Below are 22483 nucleotides of genomic sequence, written 5' to 3' on the forward strand. Positions count from 1 at the left end.
CCCGGCGGGCAGGTGGGAGGTTACAGGGGGCAGAATGGTGCTGGGGGGTGATTCCTCCCCCTCCCGAGCTCCCCGGGCAGCCCGGGAGCACTGCCGGCTCCCCCCCCGCAGCAGCCTCGACACCCCACGGGCCGCTCCCGCGGCACTTAAATAAACCAGCCCAGTAGCGATCATTTGGGTTGTTTCTGTATTATTTGTGTTTCCTTCCGTTCCTGACCAAGAGTCGGGCCTGGAGCAAGCAGGCTGCGGCTGTCCCCGCCCCGAGTGCCACCGGCCTGGCACGTCCCCGGTGCCCCGGGGCAGCGCCGGGAGCCAGTCCCTGCTCCGGCACCGTCTGAGGGACGGGAAAACACAGCCCGGGGTTCCACTGGTGTAATCACAGCTTGAAACAAGCAGGCGCACGGTCCTGTGATCAGATCCGACAGTTCCGCGGGGTCCAGGGGTACCCCCTGCCTCCCAATCGCGACGGAGCCCGCCCCCCATCTACTCCGCAATGAGCCGCCGCAGCCAGAGCACTTCTGTGGCCATTTTACACATTTTTTTTTTAATTCCCGCTTTTTTTTGCTTTTTTTCCTCAGGAAAGAAGCCCGAGGCTGGCGGGATACACGCGGCCCCGTTCCCTTCCCCTCTCCAGAGCGTCGCGAAGGAGCCGACCCGGGGCGGGGGGGACGGGGCGGCCGGAGCCGACACCCACCAGTGCCCCCGGGCCCCGCCACATTCCACACCTGCCCCGGTCCCGGCCCCCCAGCCCGCCCTCCGCTCCGCCCCGGACCGCGGGCGGGGGCACCGGCTGCTGGAGACGCCCCGTCCCGCCCCGCTCCGCCCCGTCCCGTCTGTCCGGACTTTACCTCCCAGCTGGGTCCGCGTCGTTCCGGGCCATGTGAGCGGCGGGTCGGGCCCCGGCGTTGCCACCGGCGCGGGATGGAGCGCAGGAAGGTCTTCGTGGTGCTCGACGTGCTCTGCCTGGCGGTCGGTGAGGGCTCAGGACCGGCGCGGTCACGACACACACACCTCCCGCACCCCCCCTCCTTCCCCGAGCGGCTTCGGAGCCTCCTCGGTCCCCGCCTCCCAGTCTCACCCGGTTCTCCTCGAACTTTCCGGTGGGGCTGCGCCGCGCCTGGGGTCGGGTCTGCAGGCGGTGCCAGGGGTCCGGGACCCCCGCGACGCTGCCCGGGCCGGATGCTGTGGCCGCGATGCCGGCCCGGAGGCAGCCCAAGGGCACCTGTACGACCCCCGTCCCCGGACTCTGGGCCTCCCCGGTGCTGCCACTGCGCCCTCGGGACGGTTCGGTTCGGGGCGGTGGCGCCGGGCGGGCCCCGGATCCTTTCCCCGGAGCCGCGGTGCCCAAAGCGTTGCTGAAGGGGAGCCGAGAGGCACCGGGACCGGTGCGGTGGCCTCCCCCGGAGGCCGGGGCCGGGAGGCTGCCGGCGGGGCGCCGCTGCACTGCTCGGGCGGGCGGGACGGTTCCTCCCTGGCTGCCTGCCCGACGGGGCCCCGCGCTCGGCGGGAGGCTGGAGCGGGGCTGGGGGCTCAGCAGCTCTGGGCGGGAGGGTTGGGGGTGCCCCATCCCGGTACCCTGACCGCCTCTTGCCCCCCTGGTGCAGGCAGACGCCCATTTCTAAAACCGACGCTGAGAAGCACCTAATTAAGACGGACTAAAAATAAAGGCCTGGGTCATAATTTCAGCCTGAACCTCCCGTGCCGGGAGTTGCTTTCTTGGGCTCTAAGCACCGGTGGGGAGAGGCAGGTTACTTTTTTTGTTTGGGTCGCTTTTCTCTCTCGCGTGCCGGTGTCTCTTATTTTTAGGGGAGCTTTTTTTGAGGATGAAATTATCCAGAAAGAAAAGCGTCGTGTCTAAATTGAGTTGGAAATTAACGTTTGAGGTGTAGAGAGAGGCGTTGGCAGCTCCCCCCGAGCCGGGCAGCCGGAGCGGATGGGAGCAGCCGGGGCTTGTTCCCAGCTCCTGGCAGCGCTTCTCGGTTGCTGCCTCCGCTCGGGGGGGCGGGGGCCGAGGCCGGTGAGCGGCTTCCTGCGCGGTTGCTGTCGCTTTCCCCCCTCCCTTGTGAGCGCAGGGCGCGGAGAGACCCCCGGGCGAGGCGCGGGGAGGGTCGCGGGGAGAAGGGTGCGGGCGAGGACAAAGGTGCGTGTTCCCGGGAGACGATGGAACAAGGGGAGGCGGAAGCCGCCGGGAAAGGCGGAACCGGGAGAGGAGCACGGGCTTAAGGTGGACCGCGCTCTCCGGGGCCTTTCCGGGGGGAGCATCCCCCCGGCCGCGTGTGGTCCCCGGGGCAGGGACAGGGGTAGGAGGTGCCCTCCTGCGGGGGACGTGGCATGGCCGCTGCACGGGGCCGAGACCCCCAAACCCTTTTTGATCTCCGGGACGATCCCATTTATACACGAGCTTTAAGATGCCTGTGGCCCGGGTTGGGGCACAGCGGATGGAAAAGGCTCCTCGCCTGCACTGTGGGTTGCGGCATCTCCCCGGAGCCCGCCCAGGAGCAGGAGGAGAGGAGAGGTGGGTGGGAGCAGGGGCTGTAGGAGGGGGAAGCCGGGAAGCCAAATGCACAGGGGACTGGATTACCCACCAGCATCTCCGGGCTCTGGCTCTCCTGGAGCTGGTGTGAAGGTCGTGCTGGGCCTGGGGGCCCTTTGCTGCTGTAAAACAGGTTTGCAAGATGCCTGTGCTCATTAATTCTAATGAGCTTCGTCCTCCTAGGATGAAACACCCTGGGGAGCGTGAGGAGAGGGCAGAAGATCAGCCCTGTCTCCTGTGGCTGTGCCTGGGAGGAGTGGGGCAGCAGTGGGGGCTCTGCAGGTGCCATCTTGTGTGGTATCTGTGTGCCTCAGGCAGCTGTGGGCACTGATAGGGCCGTATCAGCAGCTGGGCCGGCGTGCTGGCGGGTGCGAGTCCTTCAGCCTTGGTGCAGGCAGCTTGGAGCTGTGTCCCCAAGGAGGGGCAGAGGTTGAGGTATGGGGTGGGAGCTGGGAGCCTGTGGGAAAGCATCCCCAGTTGTCACCTTCTCCTTGCCTTGCAGCGTCTCTGCCCTTTGTCATCCTGACACTGGTGAACTCCCCGTACAAGCGGGGCTTCTACTGCAACGATGACTCCATCCGCTACCCCTACAAGACAGACACCATCACCCATGGCCTGATGGCTGGGGTGACCATCACCTGCACTGTTGTCATTGTAAGGAAGCACCAACCCCTTCCCTCTGGGGCAGGGACACCCTGGCATGTGGCATCCGGGAGCTGGGTTCCAGCACAGCTCACCGTGTCCAGCAGGACCCTCTAGTTGAGCCCTGTGCTGCTGCAGGTCAGCAGCTCCCTCTGGGGTGGGAAGGCCCACATCCCATGGGGTTGGTTCCCTGCAGGGAGGGGAGAAGCCCCGTGAGGTCCTGTGGCAGGGAGGGGACCTTGAGAGCATCCTGCGTCCTGGTGCTGGGGGGCTGCTCAGTGACCCAACACTGTCACCCCTCACCCCTTGGTCTCTGCAGATTTCCTTAGGGGAGGCTTATCTGGTCTACAAAGAGCGCCTCTACTCCAAGTCAGAGTTCAACAACTACCTGGCTGCCCTCTACAAGGTGGTGGGGACCTTCCTCTTTGGGGGGGCCATCAGCCAGTCCCTGACTGACCTGGCCAAATACATGATCGGCCGCCTCCGGCCCAACTTCCTGGCTGTCTGCAATCCTGACTGGTCCAAGGTGAACTGCTCCATCTACGTGCAGCTGGAGAATGTCTGCCAAGGAGAGAGCAGGAATGTCACTGAGTCCAGGTGAGCTGTGTCACAGGTCATGTCCCTTCCTCCTACCCTGTGGTGCTGGGCTCCTTCAGTTGTTGCAGCATTCCTGGATGGGTATCAGTGCTCTACAGCTGCAGTACAGAGCCCACAGTGTACATGGGGGGATTGTGGGGGGACAGCTGGACACTGGGGGCTCACTCTCATGGCCTGACCAGTCCCTTTTCCTCACAGACTGTCCTTCTATTCTGGACACTCCTCCTTTGGGATGTACTGCATGATGTTCCTGGCGGTAAGTGCAGCAAGGCCCCTGCGTCCCATCCCCCAGGTGGTCTGTGGGGGGCCCTGAGCACCCCATCTGCAGACTGGTCGGTGCCCCCTGTGCTCAGTGATTTGATTGCTCCCCCCATTCCCTGCCCAGCTCTACGTGCAAGCCCGGCTGGTGGGGAAATGGGCCCGGCTGCTGCGTCCCACCATCCAGTTCCTGCTCATCGCCTTTGCCATCTACGTGGGCTACACCCGCGTGTCGGACTACAAGCACCACTGGAGTGATGTGCTGGCAGGGCTGCTCCAAGGGGCTCTCATTGCCATCCTCATCGTGAGTGTCCCCTGCGAGACCTCGATGCTCTGCCCGTCGCCCCTGGCTGAAGCTCAGCCTGCCGCAGGGATCCCTAAAACACTTCTTCTGTTGGTCTCTCCCAGGTCCGCTACGTTTCCGACTTCTTCAAGCACCGTCCCCCGCGGCAGTGCGATGAGAAGGACCTGGAGCGCAAGCCCAGCCTCCCGCTGACCCTCAGCGACCCCGACCGCAATCACTACAGCTACCGGGGTGCCCCGTGAGCTGCAGCCCCGCCCCGCCCCTCGCCCCGCACCGCTCCTGGCGCCGGGGGGACGGGGATGCCGGCTCCGTGTCAACCACTGGCTCCTGGTGCCGCTCGCTGCTGCAGGTACCCGTGGGACAGCCCTGGCCACCCCCGCGCCCCCCCGGTCCCTGCGGTTCCTCCGTGCTTGCCGGTGCCTGGCGATCCCCTCAGCCCGCCCGTGGGAAGGGGAGGTCCTGGGTTCCCTTATCCCGCCCGTAGGAAGGGGAGGTCCTGGGTCCCCTGTTGTGTCTGAGTCACACCTCAAAGCTGCTGTCCCAGCCCTCTGCGTGGAGGGAGGGGAGGGTGGCACGTGGGGGTGGATTTATCGCGCTGGCAAACCGCACGGAGCCAAGAGCAAACGCGTTGGGAAGCCTGAGGTTTTCTGTGCTGAGTGTGTGTTATCCCTGTCAAATTACCCAGCCTTATGAGTACAAATCCTCACAGGCACCCGGTGGGGAGGATGGGGGGGGGGCAGGAGGACAGCTGCTGGGTTAGCAATACTTTTTTGGAAAGGATTAAAGCAATCCAGAGCTTGTCTCTGTTCCCTGATTACCTTTAAAAGCAGTCCTGGCTGCCAGCAGCTGGCGTGAGCTGTCCAGGAGGATCTTCTCCACTCTCCTCTGGCAATGCCGGGAGCCAGAGCTCCCCACACCCTGCCTGCTTCACACCTGCCTTGGGGATGCACAGACCTTTGGCTCTCCTGTAGCTTCAGCTGATGCTTTAGGGTGTGCAGGGTGGGGGGTAGTAGGGGAGAAGCTTTCTGTGGTAAAGGAAAATAGATGGGGATATGGAGCTGGACACAGGACTCCAGAAACCCTGGGAAGGTGGGGAATGGACCACGGAGCAGTCCCCTCGCTGACACGCAGCTGCCTCCAGCACTGGAACACTGTGGGCCTCTTTTAAACTACATGCATTTTCATTATGATGTGTTTTTGTAAAAATATGTTTTTTAAATTAGATCATCCTCAAAGAATGTCTGTGTCCAGGCCTGTTCTCTTAGTCCATGGGTGTTCCTGGCCTTGGAGTGGATGGGCCTAGGGATTTCATCTTCCAAGGAAATGTGGTCCCTCGTAAGCAGGGAGGTTCAGCTGGGGCTGTCAGGGCTGCTGAACCCTTCTCCCAGTTGTCCCAGGAGAGCCTGATTTGACTGGGACTAATGGGAGCAGCAGGCATTCTTCCATGGAAGGGAGCCCTGGCAGCTGTGGAGCTGGCTGGGTGCTCCTTGCCCACGCTGCCTGCAGAATGTCACTTGTGAGGGGGTTGTCCTTTGGCTGCCAGCCCTGGGAGAGGAGTCGGGGCCAGTGCAGGGCTCTGGATCCATCTGGGATGGGTCCTGTCCTCGTGCTGCCTTTGTTCTGACCCTGGGAGCCTCCTGTGCTCCCCAGCACTGCAGTTGGCCTCTGCAAGGGGGAAGGGAAGGCAGGGAGAAGCTCTCGGAAAAAGTGACGTTTTGTGCTTGCTGCTCCAGCAGCTGGAGCAGAGGGAAGGCAGGGCAGGGAGGGAGCCTTGCCATGGCCACCGTGTCCCTCCCTCTGCAGGGACAGGCAGTGGCCCCGGGCTCTGTGGAGCAGCAATGGGGGCACTGTCAGGGCCAGGATGGACCAGACTCGAGTCAGCAGGGGTCTGGGTCGAGGTGAGGACATCCCAGCTCTGCCCATGGTGCCTGGGGAAAATCAGGTCCTGCCTGGGCCTTGCCTGGGGTGGGCAGAGCAGCCAGTGTGCCACGGGGGGGCCCTGGGGGGACCCCTGGGGTCCCAACTGCTGTAAGCTCCCTCTTCCTGGGCACATCCTGGGCTCAGCAGGGTACCAAGGCCTGGGGGACAGGGCCCAGGAGCACCCAGAGTCCCTCAGGGTTGGAATGCCAGCCTCTACATCCAGAGGCTCTTCCCTGCCTTCTGTCAGCACAGCTGGGATGCTCTGGGCTGGGAGAAGCAGCACCCTGCACGCCCCAGGCTCGCTGCCTGTATCGATGTGCTTGCACACAGCGTGGGTTACTCCAGTCTAGACAAGCCCTGACCAAAAAATACCTCCCCTGTGCTCAGGGAACTCCCTCACCACACGCTGCTTTTCTGTTTTCCTTTGAGAGCTTCCCCCCCCCCACAAGCCCTTCCCTGGTCCTCCAGCAGGGTCCTTCCTCCTGTCCCAGCCCTCGGGCTGGTTGTTTAGTATCTGATGGGAGTAAAACAAAGCTGTAGGAAGTGCCAGGGCAGGGCGTCTCTGCCGCAGGGTTTGCAAACAAAGCTCTGTAAAGCAGCAGCTCCTGGAGTCGGGGGCAGTGAGCCACAGCCCAAGCTGGGAGCTGGTCTGCTTGGTTTTCCTCTGGCCAAGCCACGGTGCCCAGCAGTTGCCCTGGTTCCTGGGATTGTCTCAACAGCTCCTCTGTGCAGCCAGGAACGTGCTGCTGCCGTCCCTTGGGATCTGATTTCGCTCCTTGGATTCATCTCTGGAAAAACCAGCTGAGCCACAATGCTGCAGTGTGCGGCTCCGAGGGGCAGGGCAGCCTGGGAGCAAAGCTGCTCCTGCCCCAGGTGGATGGAGGTCTGGGTGGGCTCAGGGGGCCAGTGCTGCTCTGGGAAGCTGAGGGTGGGTGATCAGGGTCTTGCAGGTCAGGGAAGGTGCCCCCCCACCAGCTTGGGTGCCTCACTTTCCTCATTCGAAGCTTGAAGTTGTGCCAAGCTCCCTGGGTCGGAGCTGTGTGTCCTGTTGCCAGGCAGCTCCTCTGGCATTCGGGCTGAGATGTGGCCCTGGGCACTTTGCCTGCTTGGGACCGGGCCCTTGGAGCACCTTGTCAGGCCCTTGGCAGGGGGTGAGTCAGGAGAGAGGGATTCAGTCCTGGTTGTGCTGGGGTAGATTCAGCGTTGGCCTGCGAGGCACAGCTTGGACCTGCTCTCAGAACCATCCTGTTCCCCAGCGTCAGCAGCTCCACGCACCAAGCACCCAGCCAAGACGCCTCCTTTCCAAAACAAGCTGCTTCTGGCAGTGCTCAGCCAGGCTCTGGCTTCCAGCCCTCCTCCGGATGGGGCCCAGGGCTGCCTCCCCCAACCTGTGCCTCCTGCCTGCCTCCTGCCTTGCCACGCAGCACCCTCCCCTTTCCCTGGCACCCGGGATTTCTGCCGATTTAACGGGATGACTCTGGCTTCGTTTGCACTGCCCCATCCCCAGGTTTCTTCCTGCTCTTGGCTTTTCTCAGATGATTGGGGCAAGAGACGGGCGAGAAGGGGCTCAGCTTCCCGGTGCCCGCAGCACGCTTCCAGGAGCAGTGGGCAGAGGCCGTGCCAGGAAGGATGTTACTCATCCCATAAACATCCCCTGGCCTGGCCGGCAGCCACAGGAGGAGCCCGCGGCAGAGGGCTGTGAGCTGGTCCCTGCCCAAGGACGCGCTGGGAGGGGGCTGCGGGTGACACCTTCCCGGGGCGTCCGCAGCTTCCCCCGTGTCACCTCGGTTGCGAGCGAGTGCCTGGTGCCTGTTCCGTGCCCCCCAACCCTGGAAGCGTCCCGTCCCGTCCCGTCCCGTGCGCCGGTTCCGAGCTGCAGGACGGACCCAGCGGAGCGGCGGCAGCAGAGGGCAGCAGGAGCTCGGCGGCGGAGCCACCCCGGCCCTTCCCCGGCACCGGGACCGCCGATGCCCGCGGGGTTGCCGGGCCCCCGGGGGTCACGGCGGAGAAGCCCCCAGCCCCGGCAGCACTACAGGGCCGCCGGCTCGGAGCCCGGGTGTTTCCTCCAGCCTCTCTTCTTCTCCTCCTCCTTCTCCTCCTCTCCCCTCTGATCCCCTCTGTGCCGACTCCCCCCACACCCTTTAGTCTACGATTCCTATGAAATGTGCCACAGACTCCTTTGATCTCACTGAGCAGGGGAAGGAGGGGGCTGGAGAAGAAATTGAATAGCAAAATAAGGAGGAAACGAGGGGAGGGGGGGGGGGGGGGAAGCCCTCGCACAGGGGGTTTTGTTAAACGATGCCATTTTCCCACCAGAGCAGCCAGGCAAGAGCCGGTCCCAGGCCGGTGTCTCATCCCTGCCTTGTGCTGGGGCGGTGGGCACCACCGGGAGCTCCCCCTCTGCCAGCCCCAGCCCCTCTCTGGCACGGAGGAGCTGGCAGCCGAGCCTGGAGAAGCAGCCAGCGGGTACGAGCAGCAGTTTTGTTTTCTGCCGCTTGCCAGGAGCCGCGGCGCTGCCAGGGATTTGCTCTCCAGAAGCGTGGAGCTGCCGCGGGATCGCTGCCCTTTCCCCATCGGGCCTGGCGCTTGCTCAGGGGAAAACCGTAACAGCGGATGGGGTGGGCATTCCTGGGGTCCTTTCCCGTGCTGCTCCTACAACGACGTTCCCAGCAAACTGGTGTATAATAAGAGAGGGGAGACCCCTCCCCTGCTGCTCTCCTTCCCCAGCCACCCCCCTTCCACACACCCCACGCGTTCTGGGGGGCTGAGCTCGGGTGTATCGAGGGTGGGGGCACCCTCAGCTCCCTCCAGCTCCAGAGAGGGGGTTCTCTCTCCCTGGCTCCCCGCGGCACAGCTGGGTAGCAGGGGAATTTCCATCTCAGACTGCAGTTATTCTCAGAAAAAGCTGGGACTGCCGGGGGGGACAGACAGGGCGATGGGCTGGGCTTCCCATGGGGGGAGGGCTGGTGGTGGTCCCTGCCTCTGTAAAGCCACAGGATCTGGTTCGTGGCTGGAAAACCCTGCTCGCAGCCTGAGAGGAGGGCAGAGCCCATTGCTCTGGGACTCCGGAGCCCTCCAGGCACGTGCAGGGTGGCCTTTGTGCAGTCATGCTCGGTTCCAGCGGTTTTGTTGAGATTATTATTATTGTTCTTTTCTACCAGGACCTGGAGGCGAGTCGTAGTCCCTAAGGACAGACTCATTCCCTGGCCACATGCCCCACCAGCTCTACCCACGTCACGCTGGGAACTGGCCTGAGTGGCTGCTGTCCTGCGTGACGTGTTGGGGACCAACAGCAAAGGCAAGTTCAAGCCCCCTTTCCCCAGCCCCATCGCAGCCAGAAGGGCTCTGAGACCCCAGCGTGCCCCAGAGATGCAGAATGGCTCCAAAACACCCCAGACACGAAACCCAGATCAAACTCCAACGTTTCTGTTGTTGTGTTGCTCCTGTGTGTTTCCTGACTTGTGCATTTGTGTTTGTGTGTGTGGCTGTGTCTCCGTGCACACATTTTGGGATCGTTCTCTTTCTTTTGGATTTTTTTCACCCTCCTGTTGTAGATTCAGAGCCTTGTGCTGCCACTCTTTGCAGATGTGAGTCCTTAAACACCGTCACCCGTGGGTGCAGCCACCACTCAGGTAATTTACGGGATGCATTTAACAGCAAATTTGAACTCTGCAGGATGCCCAGAGCTGCTGGACAAACACCATCTGGGGAACGGGGCTGGGGAAGTGTCTGGCTTTGCTTTGCTTTCTGCTCAGAGCAGTCACTTTGATCATCCCGAGGTCCGGTGTCTGTGCTCCGGGCTGAGGATGGGCCCGGCCCGTGGCCCGATGGCGTCGCTGGTGATGGGACCGAGGGGACGGGGCTGTGGTGGGCAGGAAAGGGGCTGGGCCTGTCCCTGGATTAAGGTTAAACAGGAGGAGAGGCTGACCCCTCACAGCTGCTGCTCCTCAAATGTTTTATTTCCTGCTCTGCGTAAGCCCGGATTGACCTGCAGGCAGCAGAAAATGTCGAACAACAAACGATCGCCCTGAAAGGAGAAAAACACCAGGGAAAAAAAAAAAAAAAATGAAAAAAGAAAACCCCAGTGGGCTGTGTGGCCTTCAGAAGCTGGTTGGAAACATGGAGGGCTCTGGGGGTGGCGGCAGGCAGGATCGGGCGGGGGCTTTGGGGCTGGTGTAGGGTGTGTGGATTGGCAACGTGGGGGTCCCTTTCCCCAACTCCAGCATCCACCCACGCTGGATTTTTCCCAAGGGCCTCCCGGAGCAGCATCCCGCGGGGCTGGAGAAAGCTGCCTCGGGGGGCGGGTGCTGGCAGGGAGCGGGAGGACAGGGGAGGGGGGGTTGTGCTGGCAGATCCACATCTGGGCCCGGCGAATGCCAGACCCTTCTGATGGAGGGGGGGTCCTAAAAGGAACGGGAAGGGGCTGCCGAGGCCGTGAGAGAGGGACGGGCCCAGGACCCTTCCCAGGCCAGCCCCCGGTGCTGTGGGGAGGGGGATGCTGCCACTCCCCGCCATCACATGACGCAGGGAATTCTCGGTGAGACAGACCTGCAGCCCCAGGGGAGGATTTCGGGTTTCTTTTATGTATTAAAGAAAAAAAAAAAATTAAAATAAAAGGAGGGGAGGTGGGGGGGACAACGCGGGGGAGGGGGGACAATGATTTCTTGTGTTTAGTGTTTATTAGAAAAAAGCCGAAGTACCAAGCGCTGCCCGGCGGGGGGGCGGTGCAGGGGTCGCGGGCGGAGCGGGGGGTCCCGCCGTGGGGCTGGGCCGGTCAGAACCCCCAGAATCGGGGGATAAAGGGAGGGGGGGGCAGCCCCCGCCCCGCTCCTTGCTCCCGCCGGCACCTCAGGGGTTAACCGCCGCTCCCCGCCCGCGCCGCCTGATTGGCTGCTCCACCCCCCCCAGATTGACACCTTCCGCGGCGCCCGGCGGGGACAGCCAATAAGGAGGGAGCTCCTCGGGCCCCACGTGGGGGCGGGCCGCTCCCGCGGCGCTCCCATTGGCTGGCGGCCGGGGCGCTTGCCCGCACGGGCCAGGCCCCACGTGGAGCTGGCGCTGGCGCTCGTTCATTGATCGCGCTCCGCAGAGCGGCGGGAGGGGCCGCGGGCCCGGGCTGGCTCCGTTCTGACCGCCGGGACTCGGACCCGCTCGACCCCGGTCCGGTTCGGCTGGACTCGGCCCGGCCCGGCCCGGCCCGCCCCGCCGCAGGGGCTCACGGCCGGGGCCGGGGCCGGCAGCGCGGTGAGTCCTGTCCTGCCCGCTCGCGCGCCGGTCGGTTCGGTTTCCCCCGCGCTGGGTCCCCTCCGGTACCGGTCCATCCCTCCGCCTCCCCCCCCGCGTCGGGCGGGTTCCGGCCTTGCTCAGGGCTGGGCCGGCGGCGAGGCCGGTCCCTCTCCGCGGCCGGTACCTGCTGCGGGCGGCGGCGGGGCCATTGTCTGCGCGGCGCGGGGGGCGCGGGCCGGGGGCGGGGAGCCGGCGGGGGTCCTGCGGCGGGCGGGTCCCGCAGCGCATGGAGGCGCCCCGGGGTCCCGTAGTCTCCGCGGGGATACGAAGTGGCTGGGCCGGGGCGGGCGGGGGTCCCGGGTGGCCGGGCGATGCGGGTGGGGCCGGCGACCGGGAGGGGGGCAGCGCCGGGCCGTGACTCCCCGTCTGTCCCCCAGGGCCTGATCCGGAGCTGGGAAGCGTCCCCAGAACCCTGTCCTGAGCCTGTGGCAGGGCCCGGAGCGGTGAGAGGGATCCCGTGCCTGTCCGGTACCAAAGATGTTCCCGCAGAATCGGCCTCCGGTGAGCTCGCCCCTCGGCCTCGTCCCCTCCGGGCCACGGGCGAGCACATGGTGCCGCGGCAGCCCCTCTGGGGTGGTCTCTGCCTCCGACCCCGAACCCAGCTCTACACCAGCGGGAGGTGCTGGCCGTGGCCCGGGAAGTTGTGCCCGTGGCGTGTAACGTGCTTGGGCTGTTGTGGCTCCTCTGAAAATGATGCTGAGCCCCAGGGCTGCGGGGATTTGGGTTTTATGACACGCTGGGAGCTGGGTCTTGGTCAAGATGTGACCATGGGGATGAGGACGGATCTCCATTGTCAGGGCTGGGCCAGAGGACTGGGGGTTGTATCTCTGCATCCTCTGCACCACCCATGGTTGTTAATCCTCCTCTCTTGGCTCTGTGGCTGAACTGATGCTGAGAAGGTGGAGAGCAGTTGCCCTTCGTGCCCGCTTTTCTCTTTCTGCCTCCTTTCCCATGTGCTGTGCTCTCAGACCCTCCCGTAGCCTCTTCCCCAGGTGCAGGAAACCCTTGGGGGACTTGAGACCCTCCCTGGGCCAGCAGCAGTGACCCGGGGGTCTCTCCTCTGCCTAGGCCCATCTCCAGGCCCCCTCTGCTGCCTCAGGAGCTGCTGTCACTGCCAGCGCCATCCCCAGCACCCCCCAGTCCCTCAAGCTGACCTACCCAGAGACCTTGGACCGCATCAAGGAGGAGTTCCAGTTCCTGCAGAACCAATACCACAGGTGAGAAGCTGCCAGAGCCTGTGCCAGCTTGGTGCTGGGCACTTAACTGGTGCTGGCAAGAGCCGGGCTCCCCCTCGCACCGGGTGTTGGTGTGGTCTGATGGGAAGCACCAGCCTGTGCTGCTGTGGTCCATCTGGAGGATGGCTGTGCCAAGCACCACCTTGGTAGCTGGAAGTGACACCATTTGAGAGGGAAGCTCTCCCTCCTCCTGCCAGAAGCCTGGCTTCTGGACTGAGCTGGAGCCACCACTTAGCAGACATGGAGTCCCTCTGATCCCCCCACTGCTGGCCAGGATCACCTCCCCTTCCCTGCATGGAGCTGGGCAGAGCAAGGTTTGAAATGTAGCTCAGCTTTGCAGCTCACTCCATTTGGGAAGCAGATGCTGGGGAGGGGGTTACAACCCAGTGCCGATTGTTCCCTGATGCCTGGATACCTTTGCTGTCCATCTCCTCTTTATCAGCCTCTCTCAGGTGGTTTTCTTGGCCTGTGCTGGGAGATGAGATTGAATCTGAGAGTAGGGGGCTGAAGCGTGTGGTGTGCCAGGAGGTCTCATGCTCTGTCCAGCCTGGGAGATCTTGTCTGGGGGGGACCAGGGGGTCTCTCTCTCTTCCTCTCTCCCTCTCTTCTCTTTATTTTTACAGCTTGAAGTTAGAATGTGAAAAGCTGGCAACAGAAAAAACAGAAATTCAGCGTCATTATGTCATGGTTAGTGAACTCCACCTGAAAGGAGAGGGTGGTGGGGGGTGTCTCATCTGAACCATCAAAGGACATGCAACCCTGGGATGCTTTGGCTTCCCCTCATGTTTGGGTTGTGTGGCCAGGCCCTGAGATCTGGTTCCTGTGGCTGTTACTGTCTGGTTTTTTTTCCCCACAAATGAGCCATGGTGGCAGGGAGGTGGCAAAGCAGCTCCCATGGGGGTTGTCTCCTTCCCTAGGAGAACCATGGGTCCTGTGATCCTGTGCTGGAGACACTTCTGCTCCTGGAAGAGGAGCTGGGGACCATTTTCTCTGCCTGGTCTGTTCTCAGCCTGGGTGTTTGTGGTCAGGCTGACCCTGCACACCAGCACAGAGAGGTTGAGAGTCCCCTGGGCTTCCTGACCACGCTGATGCTGCCTTCTCTCCCTTGCAGTACTACGAAATGTCCTACGGCCTCAACATCGAGATGCACAAACAGGTGAGCCTGGATAGGGTGGGAGTGTGTCCCCTGTATCCCCCTCACCATCCAGGCCCTTTGGGGTCATCCCTTCCCACAGAAACCATGTGAAGTGGCTCCATGCCATAGCTCAGGGAGGGCTGTGCTTGAGACACACACACACAACACAACGATGTGCTCCCTTCTCTGTGCTTCAGGAGCTCTGCCCCACTCCACATCACAGCCCTGAGCCTGTCTGCACACCCGTGTGTGCTCTGGTGTGAGCTGCTGTTTGCTCGCTGGGCTCGGGGGGTTTGTTCCTGGTCAGGTCATGCTGTGCTTCCTGCGCTGGGGAGAGGGCAATGGGGCAGGACTCCTGCTGCTTGGGGACCACCGTGGAGGGGACCAGCACCCGTGGGAGTCTCACAGCGGGGTGACAGATGCCTCTGTCCAGTGCCAGCTGGCCCTGGGGACAGCTTGCCCAGGGATCCGGTGCTGAGGAACATCCTGAGGTGGGGAGGAGGGGGCTGGGACATGGGGTGGGCTCCCTAAGGCCACAGGGCTGCACATCTCTCCTTGCCACCTCCCCATCCCTCCCTCCCCCTTCCCTCCCACGGCGCCGTGCTCTGGGTCACCAGCTGCTCCCAGACAGAAGGTTTCTCCTCATCTATTTTTAAAGAGGCTGCGGAGGAGCCTGGCGTGGTGCTGTGCTGCAGCCATGGCCGCTCTGCCTCCTGCCCTGTGCCCACCAACAACTGTTGCTCAGGAGCTGGCGCAGCCGATTCGGGGGTCCCAGCCCCCTGGCCACGGGTGCCTGCTGCCCAGCTCGGTGCCCACGGGGTGGGTGTTTTCTGCCACGCTCAGTGTGCCAGCCCCGTGTCACCGGCCCCGCCACCCAGGGGCGATGCTGAGGGTCCCGGCGCCCCCTCCCCAAGGGGCTGCCAGCTCTGCTCCTCTGGCTGCTGCCGGTTCTTCCCAGCCCTCCCGGGCTCGTGTTTTCTGCCGGTCCCAGGTGCCGCTGGCTCCCCGCCAGGGAGCTGTCTGCACTTTTAACGAGGACCCGCGGGGCTGCTCTGAGCCAGCGGCCATTGTGTGAAAAATTGGAGCCCGGGGGTTATCACCACCGGGGGGGATCAGGTCACGTCTCCCCTCCCTTTCCTCCCCCCTCCAGATCCGGTGCTGCTCCTCGGTTTTGGGAGCTCTGGGCTGTCCCGTGGCTGCTGGCGAGGGCAAATCCCTGGCCTGATGTGGTGCTGCCTCCATCCCAGCGTCCCCAGTGGCTCCCGTGCTGCTGGGGGACTGGGATGTGGGGTGGTTTTTTTTTTGCTCCGGGTTTGCCTGGAATGAAATGGGGCTGGGGGCTGAGGGGCTGGCGGTGGGGATGCAGCTTTCCAGGCAGCCGCAGGCTCGGCAGGGGAGGCTGAGGACAGGAATGAGCAGGAGACGTTAATTTTTTATTGTTGTTTTGTTTTTGGCATGGGAAGGGCCTGTAGCTTTTTATAAAACCACCTCCTCGGATCTGCCTGGCCTTGGACTTGCTCACCGCGAGCCAGAGGGGAGGTGACGGTGCTGGTGGCTGGGGGGGCTGCAAACAGCATGATCATTTTTCATGCTGAGAGCGTTAAAGTGCCAGTAAATTGCACATTAACGAGTGCGAGTGAATTGGAGGCAGCTCTCCCCAAGGAGCTGCTGCCCATCAGTGCATTAGGGAAGAGAATCCATCACTGCCGGCCCCGGGAGACAGCTAAATCCTTCCCAGAACTGCCGGCTGCCAAATCTCCTTGCTCCCTCCGCCTTTCTTTTCATTTTCTCTTTTCTTTTTTTCTCCTTTTTCCTTCTTTTCCTTCTTTTCCTTCTTTTCCTTCTTTTCCTTCTTTTCCTTCTTTTCCTTCTTTTCCTTCTTTTCCTTCTTTTCCTTCTTTTCCTTCTTTTCCTTCTTTTCCTTCTTTTCCTTCTTTTCCTTCTTTTCCTTCTTTTCCTTCTTTTCCTTCTTTTCCTTCTTTTCCTTCTTTTCCTTCTTTTCCTTCTTTTCCTTCTTTTCCTTCTTTTCCTGTCTTCTCTCTTCCTCTCTCTTTTTTTTAAAATATTTTTTATTATTATTTTTTTTTATTTCCTCTCCCTTGGAAGGGGAAGTGAGAGCCAGAGCTGGATTGTTTTTGCTCTCTGGCTAAAGCCGGGTCGGTGGCTGTTTGGGTTGGGGGTGGTATGGGGTGTCCTGGCTCTGTCCCCACTCCAGCCGGGCAGCACTTGCCCTGGCACTGCCTGTGGGGCTGGGGATGCTGTGGGATGCACTGGGAGCACGGCACAGGATGCTGCCGCTCTCCTCCCCCGCTGTGCCCGTGCCAGGAGCTCCTGATTGCCTGTGGCACTCAAGTGTTGCAGAAAAACAGCAGCTGTAAGGAGAGCACCTCTCCAGGGCTTCCTGCGGCCCCCAGAGCCGCAATTATCCATCGTGCTGCCGGCAGGAGGGCACCGGGAGCCTGCCGGGGCCTGACCCCGGGGCTGAGGCTTCCTTGGGGGTGGCCCTTGGTGTCGTGGGCCATGGGGTCCGTGTCCCCGGCAGGGAAGAGGTGGAGGTTGGGGCTCTCCGGGTGGGGAGGATGCTGGGGTTATGTTTTTTGGAGAGGTGTTGTCCAGAAGCATCTTTTCCTGGTCCCCCCAGGAGGTGTTTCTGCTCCTTGGTGTGCTGAGTAGCAGCTTTTGGGGTCCAAGCAGCGGGACTGTGTGGGTGGTGTTGGGGAGGGGGCCTCTGTCTGCCTTGGGAGGGGTCTCCAGGGCAGCTCTGCCCCTCGGCCTGACGGGCGCTGCCTCTTCTGCTGCCAGACGGAGATCGCGAAGCGGCTGAACGTCATCTGTGCCCAGCTCATCCCGTTCCTCTCTCAGGAGGTGGGTGGGTGGGGGACCCCTTGAGCCCTGTCTGGGCACCCCTGGGACCCAGGCCCTGCACTTGGGGCTGGGTGGGGGGCCTGGCCTTGCCCCGTCCCCTGAAGGAAGGAGCCCACCCGCCCCCTCTCCCCACAGCACCAGCAGCAGGTGGTCCAGGCTGTGGAGCGAGCCAAGCAGGTGACTATGACTGACCTGAACGCGGCGATTGGGGTACGTCAACCCGCAGCCCCCTGCCCCTAGAGCCTTCTCGCAGCCCTGGCTGAGCTGGGAGGGGAGGAGGGGGCAGGTCAGGCTGGTTTTGGGAGCTGCCAGTGGTGCCCAGGGTGGAGGAGATGCTGCTGCGGCAGTGTGAGAGCAGGCTGCGGGTCAGAGCAAGAGGAGGTGGTAGGAGGGATGTGATGGGCCCCATAGCTGGGCTGGGAGCCCCCTGGGAGTATGCCCTGATCCCCCACCCCCAGCTCTCTCCATCCCCTGCCTGGCCCAGGGCTGCTGGTGGGGAGGAGCAGCTCCTTCCTTCCCCCTGCCCAGCAGCCTTCCTGATGCAACCCTTCAGCTCTGCTTTTTCCTCCAGCACCAGCTCCAGACTCAGCACCTCTCACACCACGCTCCTCCCATCCCGCTGACCCCCCACCCCTCTGGGATGCAGCCCACCAGCCTTGCAGGCATTGGCAGTGCCTCGGGGCTGCTGGCACTCTCGGGGGCACTGGGGGCCCAGGCCCAGCTTCTTGCCAAAGACGACCGAGGCGTTCATGACACCGAGCCCAGGGGTGAGTGCTGGGGGGCTGGGAGCTGGGAGGCTGCCAGGGAAACCCAGGATTGGGTGGTGCTGGGTCCTGGGGCTGCCTCTGCTTCCCCTGCCCTTTCCCTTGCAGACTTCTCTAGGGTGGGGGCCAGGGCTGGGTGGGGAGCAGCTTATCCTGACCAGGCTGGTGGAGCGGGGTTTGGGTGGGGAATGTCCCCCACCGTGAGCATCTCCTGGGTGTACAGTGGCTGGGGGGGGGGGTCATCCTTGGTGGGGCCAGGACCCCCCTGGTGCTGTAGTCCTGTCCAGGCCCCACCATGAGCACTTGGGGCAGCTTTCTGGGGGCTCTTGTGGCTTCACAGCTTGTTTTTCCTTCCCTCCTGCTGTTCCTCTATGTTGCCACGGTGACAGAGCGGGACCCTGGACCTGTAAGTACCTTTTCCTTATTTTGCTATTTCCCTGCAGCTGTGGGGTTGGGTCCTGCTGCAGCAACCTGGGTGGGGGGGAGTGGGTGGGTTCTCTCCCCATGGGGACCCTGTCCCACAAACCATGCACCACCTCCTCACTGCTTCAGCTGAGCTGGCTGCGTGGGGAGCTGCACGGAGCCCCCCTGGGGTGTTGCTGCAGCCCTGCATGGTGCTGCCTGTCTGGGCAGCTGGGTTCAGCATCTCACAGCCCCTAACTCCATCCCCCCACCCCAGAGCTCCCTGGCACTGCCCAACGGGGAGCGGGCACGAACCATCTCTGAGTACCTGAGCAGCAGCAAGAAGAGGAAGGTGGAGGAAAAGGACTTTGTTACAGACTACGTGAGCCCTAGGCTGGGGGCCTTGGGGGGCATCCCCATCCTCTCTTGCAGGGTGGTGAACTGAGCTGCCCGTGCCCCCAGCAGGAGCGAGGGCAGCCCCAGCCCCTTTGCCTCCAACCATTTCTGCATTTCAGGGCAGCGATGCAGACAAAAGTGAAGACAACTTGGTGGTGGATGAGGTCAGTGTGCTGGGGGAGGGGGCTGGGGTGGGCATCCCCTGCTAACAGGGGGGCTGGCGGGATGTTACAGGCACAGAGGTGGGCAGCACAGGGAGTGGTGGTGGTGGGACCCCCGAGTCATGCTTTTTACCCAAGCCACCATCTCCCCTTGGCCTGGGACATCCTCACATTCCAGCCTGCCCTCCTGCCTTCTGATTCCCCTCCCCAGGACCCCTCTTCCCCGCACAGTGTCCACTCCTACTCATCCCGGGAGAATGCAGTGGAAAAGGTCCCTCTGGGGAGGAAGGAATCCGTCCCACTCAGCCCGACCTCCATGGCCTCCTCCAGCAGCACATCCCCATCACGGAGCAAGGATGCACCCACGGTGCGTGGGCTGCCTGGGGCTGTGCTCGTGTCCCTGCTGCCCCCGTTACACGGGCAGAGCTGCAGATGTGGGTCCTCTTCCCTCCCAACCCACAGGGGCAGTTCTGGGGGGCTGGGGGGCTCCTGCTCTGTTCGCTCTCCTTGTGTCCCATCCCTGCAGCACTTGCTGGGCTGGGCTGCCATCAGGGAACAGGGAACAGGGAAGGAACAGGGACCAGCTCGCTGGTGGGACCTGTGGAGACCCCCTTGGCAGGGCAGGAACGCAGTTGTCACCTCTCCTGCTCTGTTCCTGGCAGGTGGAGAAGGCAGGGACACCCAGCCTGAAGTCCAGCACCCCCACCTCTCAGGGTGATGCCTCAGCCCCGGGCTCCAGCGGTGCCCAGCAGTTCCGTCCTTCCACCACCAAGGCACCCGTGGACCCCCTGGGTGAGCTGGGTGGGGTCCTGCGGGTGGCTTCAAGCACCGGTCCCACCCGCCTCATCCTTTCATGCTGCCTCTCCCTGCAGCCCTGGGCCTGAGGACCCCGCTGGGGGTGCAGAGCCCCTACTCAGCCGCCTTCAGCATGGCCCACCCCGCCGTTAACGGGGACATGGCCGGTACCGGTGCCTATGCCAGCCTCCACCTCATGTCCCCGCAGCTCAACGGGGCCGCGGCCGCCGTGGGAGCCGGCGGCTACGGGCGCTCGGCCCTGGTGCGTGAGTCCCTTCCCCGTGGGGCCGCGGGGGCTGTGGGGCAGGAGCTTCTCTCACCGCTGTCCCCTCCAGGTGGGCTACGACCCCCACCCCCACATGCGTGTCCCAGGGCTGGCAGCCGGCATCCAAGTGGGGACTTCAGGGAAACCGTGAGTGCGGCCGTGCCGGGGGGAGGGTGAGGGTCCCGCAGGGTTTGAGCTGCAGGAGGGAGCAGAGCCTGCACCACAGCACCCACCCGGAGCACCCACAGGCGGCCGTGTCCCGCGCAGGCTCCCCCTCTGCTTCCGGCTCCCACACCTCAAACCCCACTCTCGGGTCCCCGCGGGATCCCGGGTGGTTTTTTCAGTGCTCTGTCCCCATTTCCAGTGCCTACTCCTTCCACGTCAGTGCCGAGGGGCAGATGCAGCCGGTGCCTTTCCCACCCGACGCCCTGATCGGCTCCGGCATCCCCCGGCACGCGCGGCAGCTCCACACCCTGACCCACGGCGAGGTGGTCTGCGCCGTCACCATCAGCAACTCCACCCGGCACGTCTACACGGGGGGCAAGGGCTGCGTGAAGGTGTGGGACGTGGGGCAGCCCGGCACCAAGACGGCCGTGGCTCAGCTGGACTGCTTGGTAAGGAGGAGGAGGAACAGAAAGGTGTTTGGGGAGGGGGCTGGGAAAGGGGAATGTGCCCCCGGTTAAAAGGGAGGGGAATGAGGGTCCCTTTGTGTCTCGTGAGGAAAGGAGAGGGAGGCAGAGATTCAGCACTGCCCTTGCTTCTGCTTGTGTGAGTCTGGCTGGAGGGAGAGCTCCTATTTCTTTTAAAAATAAATGAAATAGACTGTCAGACCACAGCAGCTCACCAGAGCCAAGCTGGAGGCACAGCCTTCACCTGAGACTATTTTTAACCTATTTTCTTTGAGGTTTATTTTAAGCGGGCTGCTGGAATTGGAGTGCCCAAACCTGGGCCCTCTCCTCAGCTTGCTGGCCTTGGAGCTGGGCAGGCTGACAAATATTGGACAGTGCTGACCTTGAAAACACAGATGCATAAATTAGGAAATGACTCAGTCACGATCATTTCAAGCTGTATCAGAAATTTAGGAGGGAGGGGGTGGAAATGCTGCTGCTGCTCCTGCCCTCAGGATGAGACCCTGCCCCTGGCAGTCTGGGGGGGAGCAGAATGGCTGGAGGGGAAAGGGTTAACAGGGTCCTTCCTCCCCAGAACCGGGACAACTACATCCGCTCCTGCAAGCTGCTGCCTGACGGGCGCAGCCTCATCGTGGGGGGTGAGGCCAGCACCCTCTCCATCTGGGACCTGGCAGCCCCCACGCCCCGCATCAAGGCCGAGCTCACCTCCTCTGCCCCCGCCTGCTACGCCCTGGCCATCAGCCCCGACGCCAAAGTCTGCTTCTCCTGCTGCAGCGATGGCAACATCGTGGTGTGGGACCTGCAGAACCAGACCCTGGTCAGGTCAGCCCGGGACAGGGGGATGATTGGGGATCCTTGGGCCAGAGACCACTTTGTCCCCTCCAGGATGTCATGTCCTGTCCTGTGGTCTCAGCCTGGCCTGGAGGGGACAGTCCCTCTCCTGGCTGTAGGGATCTGCACTCTTGGAGAGTTTCTGACAGCTGTGCCCTCACCCTCTGTCCCCTCTTTTCCCAGGCAGTTTCAAGGCCACACAGATGGTGCCAGCTGCATCGACATCTCCAATGATGGCACCAAACTGTGGACGGGGGGGCTGGACAACACCGTGAGGTGCTGGGACCTGCGGGAGGGGCGTCAGCTGCAGCAGCACGACTTCAGCTCCCAGGTAGGGCCTGGGACATGGTGGGGACGGCCAGGACCTGCTGGGACAGTGCCTGACCCCCTCTGTCCCCCAGATCTTCTCCCTGGGGTACTGCCCCACGGGAGAGTGGCTGGCAGTGGGCATGGAGAGCAGCAACGTGGAGATCCTGCACGTCTCCAAACCAGACAAGTACCAGCTGCACCTCCACGAGAGCTGTGTCCTCTCCCTCAAATTCGCCTCCTGCGGTAGGCACGAGCTGTGTTTGCTGCTTGGGACTGTCTCTGCCCCAGGGGAGGGGTCCTTTGGGTGCCTCCCCCTTACTCAGCCCTACTGATGAGAGGCTCAGGATGCCCTTTGTCTCCTGCCCCAGGGAAGTGGTTTGTGAGCACGGGGAAGGACAACCTGCTGAACGCCTGGCGGACGCCCTACGGAGCCAGCATCTTCCAGGTGTGGGGCTGGGGGGGGAGATGTTCCTCGGGGTGGGGTTGCCCAGAGGTGGAACTGCCCAGCACAACCCCACTGTAAACGTATCTTAGCACTAAGGAGCCTTTTAACCTCCTCTCTGCAGCCTGGCCAGGCACAGCTTGGGCCCTCACATCCCCCGGGGGGTGGGAGCAGGACCTGGCGCCCAGGCTGCTCCTTGACCTTCCCTCCCTTTTCCTCCTCTCCAGTCGAAGGAAACCTCCTCTGTTCTCAGCTGTGATGTCTCCACGGATGACCAGTTCATCGTCACTGGCTCAGGGGACAAGAAAGCCACGGTTTACGAGGTCATTTACTGAGCACGAGCGAGGTGCCAACTGCGGGGAGGGCCCACGCCACCCGGACAGGCGGATGCCCACGTGGACGGACGGACGGACGGGTGGATTCTGCCTCCCCTGCTGCTGCCTTCCTAAAGGACGTGCAGCCTGAGGATGAGGAGCGTGGCGAGGGCCTGAGGTGGCCCTGGGACAGGGCCAGGCGTCACGCTGGGCTGGGAGGTGGCAGCCGCTGCTTGCCGTGAATTTCCTGGGGACTTTCTCCTGGTTTTGTTCTTTTTGTTTGTTGGTTTGTTTCTAAATCTGGACAGGGGCAGTTGGGGTGGGAGGGTGTGGTGTTGTTAGGGTTTTTTTGTTTGCTTGTTTTGTTATTCTAAAAAAAAAATTTGGTTTTCATTATAAC

At 62.8% G+C, this 22483-nt stretch overlaps 2 protein-coding genes across 7 annotated transcripts; both read left to right on the plus strand.

Moving 5' to 3' along the window:
* Positions 1 to 809: 809 nt before the first annotated feature.
* Positions 810 to 5572, plus strand: PLPP2 (phospholipid phosphatase 2). Its single transcript, XM_071727439.1, has 6 exons — positions 810 to 973; positions 3036 to 3187; positions 3495 to 3772; positions 3971 to 4028; positions 4158 to 4334; positions 4439 to 5572. Exons 1-6 carry the CDS (start codon positions 922 to 924, stop codon positions 4574 to 4576), a joined length of 855 nt encoding a protein of 284 aa, XP_071583540.1. The 5' UTR covers positions 810 to 921; the 3' UTR covers positions 4577 to 5572.
* Positions 5573 to 11359: 5787 nt separating this feature from the next.
* On the plus strand, positions 11360 to 22475 carry LOC139788015 (transducin-like enhancer protein 1). Of its 6 annotated transcripts, none has more exons than XR_011722753.1 (21): positions 11360 to 11498; positions 11918 to 12041; positions 12609 to 12757; positions 13399 to 13462; positions 13887 to 13931; positions 16713 to 16775; positions 16911 to 16985; positions 17347 to 17542; positions 17929 to 17945; positions 18219 to 18323; positions 18457 to 18501; positions 18710 to 18865; positions 19161 to 19290; positions 19502 to 19555; positions 19629 to 19705; positions 19923 to 20172; positions 20762 to 21009; positions 21202 to 21349; positions 21420 to 21570; positions 21696 to 21772; positions 21997 to 22475. XR_011722753.1 is itself a non-coding variant. In XM_071727502.1 (21 exons), exons 2-21 carry the CDS (start codon positions 12018 to 12020, stop codon positions 22102 to 22104), a joined length of 2313 nt encoding a protein of 770 aa, XP_071583603.1. In that variant the 5' UTR covers positions 11360 to 11498; positions 11918 to 12017; the 3' UTR covers positions 22105 to 22475. The 6 variants fall into 6 exon arrangements, 5 of the variants coding, with proteins under 5 accessions (XP_071583603.1, XP_071583606.1, XP_071583604.1 ...); XM_071727502.1 differs by having other exon boundaries at positions 19371 to 19555; XM_071727505.1 differs by having other exon boundaries at positions 16911 to 16952; positions 19371 to 19555.
* The last annotated feature ends 8 nt before the right edge of the window (positions 22476 to 22483 follow it).

The sequence above is a fragment of the Heliangelus exortis genome, chromosome 28 (assembly GCF_036169615.1).
Source record: "Heliangelus exortis chromosome 28, bHelExo1.hap1, whole genome shotgun sequence".
Lineage (NCBI taxonomy): Eukaryota > Metazoa > Chordata > Aves > Apodiformes > Trochilidae > Heliangelus > Heliangelus exortis.